This window comes from Corticium candelabrum, chromosome 2 (assembly GCF_963422355.1).
Source record: "Corticium candelabrum chromosome 2, ooCorCand1.1, whole genome shotgun sequence".
Taxonomy (NCBI): Eukaryota; Metazoa; Porifera; class Homoscleromorpha; order Homosclerophorida; family Plakinidae; genus Corticium; species Corticium candelabrum.
In genome coordinates this window covers 3,325,045-3,335,044 of record NC_085086.1, presented here as the reverse complement: position 1 = coordinate 3,335,044, position 10,000 = coordinate 3,325,045, and the positions used below count along the sequence as shown (strand labels likewise).

General features: G+C 41.4%; 1 protein-coding gene across 1 annotated transcript in view; it reads left to right on the top strand.

Moving 5' to 3' along the window:
• The window catches only part of LOC134198282 (serine/threonine-protein kinase MRCK alpha-like), a 25,839-nt gene extending 19,274 nt beyond the window's left edge, over nucleotides 1–6,565 (top strand). The window contains exons 12-21 of the mRNA XM_062667645.1: nucleotides 554–724; nucleotides 1,718–1,801; nucleotides 1,861–1,934; nucleotides 2,295–2,401; nucleotides 2,875–2,942; nucleotides 3,041–3,108; nucleotides 4,239–4,310; nucleotides 4,375–4,413; nucleotides 5,948–6,097; nucleotides 6,257–6,565. Coding sequence (XP_062523629.1) covers nucleotides 554–724; nucleotides 1,718–1,801; nucleotides 1,861–1,934; nucleotides 2,295–2,401; nucleotides 2,875–2,942; nucleotides 3,041–3,108; nucleotides 4,239–4,310; nucleotides 4,375–4,413; nucleotides 5,948–6,097; nucleotides 6,257–6,391 — 968 coding nt within the window. The 3' untranslated portion in view covers nucleotides 6,392–6,565. The remainder of the gene's footprint in view (nucleotides 1–553; nucleotides 725–1,717; nucleotides 1,802–1,860; nucleotides 1,935–2,294; nucleotides 2,402–2,874; nucleotides 2,943–3,040; nucleotides 3,109–4,238; nucleotides 4,311–4,374; nucleotides 4,414–5,947; nucleotides 6,098–6,256) is intronic.
• Nucleotides 6,566–10,000: the final 3,435 nt, after the last annotated feature.

Genomic DNA, 10,000 nt, shown 5'->3' with positions numbered 1-10,000 from the left:
CATCACACTGTACACAACTGCATCTGTCAGTCTACTCTCTGGTCACTGTCACTGTAAAGTTACGAAATCACAATGACTCCCGTATTTTTCCCAATAGCACAGCCTGTCTTGTAAACCGGGCGTATATGCGAGGCTGTATCTGTCTGTCTGTCTGTCTGTCTGTCTGTCTGTCTGTCTGTCTGTCTGTCTGTCTGTCTGTCTGTCTGTCTATCAAAAATCAGTTATTTCTTACATCAAACTATGATACAATTCTTCAAAGAACGACAGTAATACAGCTAGACTAATGTTCATTGAAAAGCTAACATTACAGCAAACTACAACACTGATAGCTAATGAGGAAAAATTGGGTGCTGAGAAAGTCAGGCCTCTCAGACCCACCACACAACATTCTGAGCTTCTTGGATATAACTTAAGCACTACACTTCTCAGTTCTGTAATCTGTCTATCTGTCTGTCATGTCTGTCTGTCTGTCTGTCTGTCTGTTTGTTCGTCTCTGTTGTCTGTTTGTCTGTCTAAATTTGCAAATTTGTTTCATGTTGTCTCTGTGTTACAGATGCTGTTTCAGCGACCACGTTTAGTAAGTCTGCGACTCCGACATGTAATGGTCTGGATGTTACACCGTATCCGACGTCACCTAATGAGGTGCTCGCTAGTAAGTCTGACGATGCGAAGGAACTCGGATTGTTGAAAGCAGAAGTAGAAGAGTTGAGGAAGAAGCTGGAAGGTCATTGTCGTTGTCGTTGCTGCTGATGTTTGTCAGATGAGATTTGTCTGTTTGTTATGATGTCTGTTTTATCAGTCTGGATCCAGTAATTTTTCTGTTTTCTGTATGTTGCTGCTGTTGTGATGGTGTTGTGATGGTGGTGGTGGTGACGGTGGTTGTGGTGGTGGTGGTGGTGGTGGTGTGTGTGTGCGCGTGTGTGTGTGTGTGTGTGTGTGTGTGTGTGTGTGTGTGCGCGTGTGTGTGTGTGTGTGTGTGTGTGTGTGTGTGTGTGTGTGTGTGCGCGCGTGTGTGTGTGTGTGTGTGTGTGTGTGTGTGTGTGTGTGTGTGTGTGTGCATGCATGCGTGTGCATGTGTGTGTGTGTGTGTGTGTGTGTGTGTGTGCGTGTGTGTATGTGTGCGCACTGTGTGTACTCATGATTGTGTTTGTCTACTTGTCTGTTTGCCAGGTTGTCTGTCTGTCTGTCTGCCTGCCTGCTTGCCTGTTGGTCTGTCTGTTTGTATGTATGTATGTTTATCTGTCTCCATCTGTCCATCCGTCTGTACATTCCTCTGCCTGTTCGTCTGTTCGTCTGCCCGCCTTCTTGTCTGTTTGTCTGGCTGTCTACTTTTCCGCTTTTCTGCTTGCTGTCTGCATGTGTCGGTGTGTCTGTCTGTTTGTCTGTCTGTCTGTCTGTCTGTCTGTCTGACTGACTGACATCATTTATTACACACAACCCTCTACATACATAACACTAAAAGTAAAAATATTATCCATGACAGTTCAGGTCAGTGGAATCACGGTTACAGCAAACTACAAGTTAAAAACTATACGCATGCAAATAGTAGTTGAAGATCAGTTCTAATGAACAGTGCCTTGAATGGCATTGACTGACTGACTGACTGACTGTCTACTTTCGCATGCATTCATCATTCTGGAGTTTCAACCTGTGTACAATTTTCTGGCCTTTTTGCACAACTGTTTCATCTCATGCTGAAATTGTTTGTACGTACCAGATGTCAACCAGTTGAAGAACGAAAGTGACACTAGATTGAAAGATTATGAAAAACAACAGGAAGAAATGACTTCCAACTTTGAAGGTCAATAGATAGTCTCTGTTTCTACTGCCGCAGTATTCAACGATGTCTTTGCGTCGTAGAGGTCTCAAGGAAAGTGAAATTGATGGAAAAGACAAACAAGAGCGCCCAGCAAGAAAAGCAAGATCTTGACAAAGTAAGTTGATACGTCTGGTGTGTGTGAGTTCGTGTGTGCGTTTGTTTCCGTCTGTCCGTCCGTGTGTGTGTGTGTGTGGTGTGTGTGTGTGTGTGTGTGTGTGTGTGTGTGTGTGTGTGTGTGCGTGTGTGTGTGTGTGCATGCGTGTGTGCATGCACGTGTGTGTGTGTGTGTGTGTGTGTGTGTGTGTGTGTGTGTGTGTGTGTGTGTGTGTGTGTGTTTGTATGTGTGTGTGTGTGTGTGTGTGTGTGTGTGTGTGTGTGTGTGTGTGTGTGTGTGTGTGTGTGTGTGTGTGTGTGTGTACGTGCACGCGCACGTGCACGTATGCTCCATTCAGAATGGGTGTGATTTTGTCTTTAGGAAGTGGAAGAACTTCAGTCTAAGCTCGCAAGTCAACATAAAGACCTGAAAGACGTGCAGGCACAGAGAAGACAAATAGCAGCTGAACTATCAGACAGCACTGACAAGTTAGTCATGTGTTCATACAACACACATACGTAGATGACAGACAGACAGGTAGGCAGGCAGGTATTCAGACAGACAGACAGATAGACACATGGACAAATCAAGGACTTAATTAATTAATCCTACGTATGCATGCAGACATGGTAATGAGCAAGCACGCCAGCAGACTGACTTGTCTTATTTGATGCATGGAAATTTGTGTGTAGTGATTAGAATAGTGACTGTCTTGCCAACTAAATTGGCTGACCAATCAACAGGCTGATAGTTTGTTTGGCCGACCTATCAACTAACTCACTAATCAACTGATTATCTCACTGACCAATTAATGTACCAATGAATTTATTGATTGGAAGACGGAATGACCTGTTGATTAGATGCACAGATGGACAGATGACAGAGAGATAGGCATATTGATAGGCAGATTGATGGTTGCTTCTATTGGGCACTTTGTATTTGTTTGGTCGTGTGTTATCAGGTTGTCTGATGCGAGAGATCAGAAACTGAAGTTACAGAAAATGATTCGAGAGAAAGAAGAGGAGATTGGTATGTTACAGTAGTCACTTACTGTCTCTTTTCTGTTGATTGTTTGCCGGTGAGAAATGGTTTGTTGGCTGCATTACTGTTTTTGTTTGTTTGTTTAGAGGATTTGATGGCAAAAGTTGATTCTCTTAGGCAAGAAAATCGCAGCAGTGACAAGAAACGGAGAGAGGTAGGGTTGACGGGGTTTGGGGAGTAGATTGTGTGTTTGAGGACAACAGACAGATGGACAGATGGATGGACAGCCGGACAGCCAGATGAACAGATGGATGGATGGACAGACGGACAAATGGACAGATGGATGGACAGACCGACAGAAGATGGACAGACAAACGAATTATGAAATTTTTACAATCTCTTGTCATGAAAGACTCACAGTTTTCTATCAGATCCACCATCATAATGCCACTTACTGTATAACTGGTTATTTCTGCATTCATGTTGTTTCTGCGAATTGTGCAAGAAAATGACCCAGTGCACAACTAAATTCGCAGATATTTAGACTTATTCTTGAGCCTCAGGCGGCCACTGTTCTGTCACATGTGCTGTTCTTAGACACGTGTTGCACGTGTACTGCGGTGTGCGTGAAGGTCACTCTGGTATGAGCATGTGTTACTACTTCAGAGACTGGCATCGGAGATGAAGCCATTTGCGTATCCCATGTGATTAGTGAGCAAAGTGATGAACAACAAGGCACAGATATACCGGTAGAAGGCAACCCAAAAAGTGTTATATAGTTCATAGTAACTGTCTTCTAGGCTGGAACACAGAAATTTAATTCGTAGCATTTAAAAGTTTTGTCTAAATTCTCAAATTGCAGTAATTTAGGACTGCAGAAATAACCGGTTATTCGGTAAATGAACTCACAAGTCACTATCACTAAAATTATGATGCGTTGCACATAAATTCATACCTAAGTTGAGACGAGTGTAATTAATTAACATTATTACAATTTCTGTAACATCAAGGATGTTGATCTCGATTTAATTTGAAAACACTGGGAGAAATTCACAGGACAGACACACAGGCTGAGAGAGAAACAGAAGACACACACACACACACACACACACACACACACACACACACACACACACACACACACACACACACACACACACACACACACACACACACACACACACACACACACACACACACACATCACATCACATCACATCACATTTCAGGGTGATAACACTTTCAAGACATAGACAGATTAGTACAGACAGGCACGTCAATAGATGATTAGAGAACTACCCAATTACCACTTGGTTACGTCTTGTCTTTACCTTCTTCTTTCAGCTTCAAGTCCAGTTAGAAGACAGTCAGTCTGAGCTGTTGCGAGAAAAGAGAGCTCATCAGAGAATTGAGCAGGTCAGAGACTTCTCATGTGTTGCTACATTGTGGCTCGTTTGTTTACGACTTATCTCTCTCACAGCAAGCGCAACAACTTGACAAGGAAGTCTCAGCTCTAAAGGTGAAAATTGAGAGTGTGATGGATATAGAGATATTGTGTGTTGAATCAAGGCTTGACGTATTGCGGTTTGTTTTTGTTGTTGGTTCAGATGTTTGTATGTTTGTTTGTCCACTCACTCATGATATCAGTCTCTAGCCAACCCATCTATTTCCCAGCTTATTCACTGTTTGTTTGCATTCGTACTCATCACCCACACACATCTCACCACCCACCTTCTCTGCTCCTTAAGTTGTAGCCACCAACTTATTTCTATGAATTAGCAGTTTGCCTGCTCATTAGTAGTCGTGCACGTAATTACTCGCAGTCACTTGCCTGTTGACTCGCTAGTCACTCCACTAACACACCAGCATACTCACCTATCACTTCATCTATACACACAGTCTATTTGAGTCATTGTCTCATCTAGTTACAACTCTATCTAGTCACCAGGTAGCTGATTTATATTACAACTAGTTTACCCACCACTAGGCCACCAGCCAGTGTTTGTACTCACTAGCATGTACACTCTGGTTGAGCTGTTTGTCAACCTTCTGTTTGGATTGTTCACCTGAATTGCTGTCACTTGACTGATCTTGTGTGATCCCCATGATGTCCCACTGACTACAAGTTAATATTGAAATAGTTAACAATACAAAAATAGTATAATGGGAAGAAATTTGTGAGTTAATGAAAATTATGAATTAAATTTCATAAGTATGTTTAATTATTTTGTCTGTGTGTCTGTGCTTTTGTATCTGGCTTGCTTGCTGTGTGTCTGTGTATGCATTTGTGTGTCTGTTGTCTGTCTGTCTGTCTTTTTGTCTATCTGTATGTATGTCTGTCTGTCTGTCTGCTTGTCTGTCTGCCAGAGTTAATGACTACCTTTTTTATGTGGACATCCACCACCACATTCACTAATTACTTATTGCAGACTGCTTGTCAGATTTTAGACTCAATACCGCACTTTTACAGATTGATTCAAAATAAAGGAAATTTACCTGTCTGGCAGTCAACTTTCCTGTCTCTCTTATTTTTGTAAATAAATTAAAAATAATAAGTTAACAAAACCAAAAATATATAATAACCATAGGGCCGCACCGAAAAAATTGTCTGATTGGGGTAACCCGCCCGCCTGTGTTTGTACCTCAAAGGCCTCTGAGTTTTTATATTTAAATATGTTTTCTGTTGGCCTGGGCATAACCGTGTTCGAGGGCGAGGCACGTGTTTTGAGTCATGACGAGATTCTTCGTGTGTCTGGCGACTGTAGTCTTCATGAGGTGTTGCAGGAGGTTGGATTCGGTGATCAAGTGGACGATGTACTCATGCAGTGTGCGAACTGCGACGACAGACACTTCCTCCAAAGATGATGATTGATAATAATTAAAAATAGAAATAAGAATATATAAAACTCCACTCATCCATCTTTTTCTGCTGCATGTTACTCCAATCAGACAATTTTCGGTGCAGCCCAGGTAATGTATTACATGTGTTGTATTACGTATTATATTTTCTATGCTAGTGATTCAGATTTACCATTTCGTTGTATACATTTCAGGCCAAACAGCCAGCTGTTCGAAGTGTGTCGTCACCCGACAGAGAACTGCAGGTGGAAGTGAAACGACTGAAGGCGAGTCAGCAGCAGCTTCGAGACGACTGCGACGAGACCGTACGGAATCAGTCTGTCAAGCACTCGGCAGAGACTGCAGTAAGTATTCATTTGAGCCTCAGCCTCATTCACTTCCCTGCCTGCCTAACCTTCGTCTCTCAGTTTGATTATCTATCTTTTCATTTGGCTATTTGTCTTCCTGTTCTGCTGTTGAAAAGGTTGTCTGTTGAATGATTTTGAGGCATACTTTGTGGTTAGGCTTTGAATGATCAGCTGCAGCATGCTGAAGGGCAAGTACAGAATTTTCAAAAGGAAGTGCAAGAGTTGCAGACGAAGTTGGTGAAGCTGAAGAGAAAGAGGTGTGTGGGACGGGTCGTTGTTGTGAGAGGGTGATGCATCTCTTAGTATGTAAGATTACTGTGTTGAGAGATGGGTCTTTTTATGCATTGGAGGGATGCATCTCTTGGTACATTAGGGTATTGTGCTGGAGTCTTGCATCTTGGTGTAAGCATCGACTCGAGATGTAGCTGTCAGGTTGTTGGTAATAAGTGTTGCTGCATTTGCATTGAACAGCTCTAGATAGATGGTGTGTGTGTGTGTGTGTGTGTGTGTGTGTGTGTGTGTGTGTGTGTGTGTGTGTGTGTGTGTGTGTGTGTGTGTGTGTGTGTGTGTTGGTTTGTGTGTGTGTGTGTGTGTGCTTGTTTGTATGCGTGCTTGTTTGTTTGTTTGTGTTTGTGTGTGTGAAGAGGAATTCCCACATAGAATTGGGAGGCTCGATTTTTACAAAACATATATAGACATAAACCGGCTACAAAGCTTCATATATACATCATATCTCTGGCATGCTTATTAGCCAAGCATAACTACAGACAAAATGATAGAGTGTAAGTGAAAAGTCCAGCTCTCCTGGTGTGGACAATTTTAGAAGGATGGGCACGATAGTTACTGTAAATCCAGAAATTTTAGTACTTTTTGCCCATGAAGTAGTTCATGCACATGTTATTTTAGTACGAGACATCGGTACTGCACTGTAGCCGAATTCAAGTGCATCTATCTATACATTTTAGTACAACCAGGTGTCTGTACGAAAATAACTAAAATTATCATTTTAAAAATTTGTGGATTTTACAGTATGTCACTCACCTAGGTTATGGTGGTTTCTGTGTGACAGACAAACTAATATTAGTTATGCCATTGATTTGTGTGGTTGTGTGACGTCTGTGAGTGTCTGCTGGATAACATGCCAATGGTCACTTTCTTGATTTTCATTTTTAAAGTCTAAAATAGTGTGTCAGCGTAGTTGGAACTCATACCTATGATTTGAAAGTATAGTCGTCATACTCACGGTAGTGTTATCACTTTGCTTACTAGTACGAATGGTCACTTACTATTCATGGACTTTGGGCTATATGTCTTCACTCCAGGAAGACAAGACACTCTAACAATACAGAATGAGTGTTGGCTCACGTTCTAACCCAAATACATCGAATCTAATGTGTCACAAGATGTATCTACTTATTTTGTCATCTTGTGACTGTGAATCTTGGCCTGTGGAATGAACAATCCTGGCATCTCGACTTCGTTTGAGTGTTAATGTTAGGAGATAGCGGATCTCACATTCTTTGCACTCGGAATTCATCTAGCACTCTTATTTATGATTAACACAGTCACTGAGTGTATCTCCTCTCTGCAATGTTTCAGTCAGTTCTAAACTTATCGATGTTTCTCTCCATGTTTGCATTCTTAAAACAGATGGAAAGAGTTTGAGATAGCCCGACTTGTAGATTGACATCGTTCCAGTGAGATTGATGGTTTGCATGCAGCACTCGGCGTGTGAGCTACATGTGCTTGATAGCAGCATCTTATAGTCAGTCAATGCCTCATTGAACAGCTAGTTGCTTAGCTAAGAGAGAAGGCTATGAGCTGGTTTGTTGATTAGCTAACATTGTGCAGCATCAGAGTGGCTCCAAACGTCGTCAATCAACTTTCTCTCTCAGTATTGATGCTATCTAGGAACTTCTGTACCCATTGCAGCAAGCTGCTGATACGGATTGTGTGGGCTGCCAAGTCAAGTTTTGTGTAAGTGTTTTAGCAGCTTCACGTCTATTCGACTTTTCACGGCTGCCACAGGCGACCAGAGTGTCACTGCGTGGACAATACGTGCTGTGAGCATCAACAACAACGTCTAATCTTTGTGCTCTTCTCACACTTGAGCAACAACAAGTTGACGCCCAGTAGCAGGATGACGCCGTTTGAACTGAGGTGACAGGACTACATCTCTGTACAGCCCAGTGGTTATTTATGTATTAGAGTTTTTGTGCAAGTGGTGGACTCGTACATACATTGTGTGTAGGATGGAAGCACACTGCTACTATTACATGTATGTAGGTCACTATTTTATATGCTCATTGAATGCTCTGATGGGTAGAGTATTCTAGCATTGCTGTTTTATTTAGTTGTTGTTACTTCTTTGCCATTTTGTTTGCTGCTTAAGTTGGGTAGCAATCTCTCAAGTGGCCGATAGTGGATCATATGGAAGTGAGGATTGCATCACCAGATGTAGCATTTAGTTGTGATGATTCATTGTTAGCTCATCTGTGGCTGACATTCGAGTAGCTGTCCAACTGATGTAAAATGTTCTTGCAACACTTACTGACATCACATCCACAGGATGGATGAGTAGGAGTGTTCATGTGTTTGGAGATAGTAGTCACACGTTTGTCATGCCTACTGCATGCTATACGTACATTAGTTTAGTTATTCCATGGTGTGTTGAGATGATTTACTTAATGGGTTAAAGTATTTTGGTAATGGATTCGACTTGAATGGGAGGAATGCATCGGTTCATTGCATTACATTGTTGTATTGGATGAATACATACAGTATCGCAATTTTATATTGAATAGGTGCCTAATCGAACCAGTGCTACACATACATTCATACATAGTAGAAATTATTAGAATCCAGGAAGTACATGTATACTGTATTTTCTAATTATAATGAATTCGAAGAATAACGAAATTCATGTTGTGAACTGGGTTATTGACAACCGTCATGGTTTCTCAATGCGTGCTTGAGAGGAAAATGTAGGCAACACCTCAGAATTAGGGCAATGTCCTAATAGAGGTGTGAACGCCACCTACAAGATTATAAATGTCAATAAGTGTAGAAGTACGATTGTAATTATATTAAATCGCAGCAACAATGTTGAGATCTTTTATCATACTTTCACACAGAACAAAAGCGGTATACAGTACCATGGCAGAGAAACTGGAAGTGACAGCTACTGAAGCCATCGACATGGTTTATTCCTAAAGTAGATAGCACCAAGTAGAGAAGTGATGATGATGTCGTTTGTTATTTATTTGGTTTAATTAGTGTGTGTGTGTGTGTGTGTCTGTGTGTCTGTGTGTCTGTGTGTCCAGGTATTAGAGAATTTTATTTCTCGAAAATTACCAAACATGTTGTACAGTTGTGAAATTTTGTTACACATTTTGATTCGTTAAGTCTCTGAATATACGGTATCCTTAAGTCAGTATGACATGACAACCCACCACAGACAGCTTAACTTTGACATAAAGAAACACTGAAGTCAGCACCAAAGCATCTAAATACGATGTTATTCCTTGAATTACGATGTTTTATTCCCTTGTCAATGTTTCTTTTCCTTCTCTTGAATTTTTCATCAATTAAATTGCGTTTTGTCTTTGAAGGCAAACGGCCAGCCTTCTTCTCCACTGGTACAGTACTTGAAATTGCTTGCAGACTGGAGTGTACATTAGGGGTATTGCAGGAAACCATCAACAACTGCAATAGATGGGGAGTCTATGGGGAGTCTCTAGTGTTAGAAGAATAGATCGTATGGTACATTAGACTTACTAAGAAACATCTCAGAGTGTTCCAGAGTTTGTACTAGAAAGACACATCTTTTGGAACGCTTACACTCTTAGCTGATTTCTTTTTTCTGTTTTGACAGCATGCAGGAGCTTGATGAAGTAATCA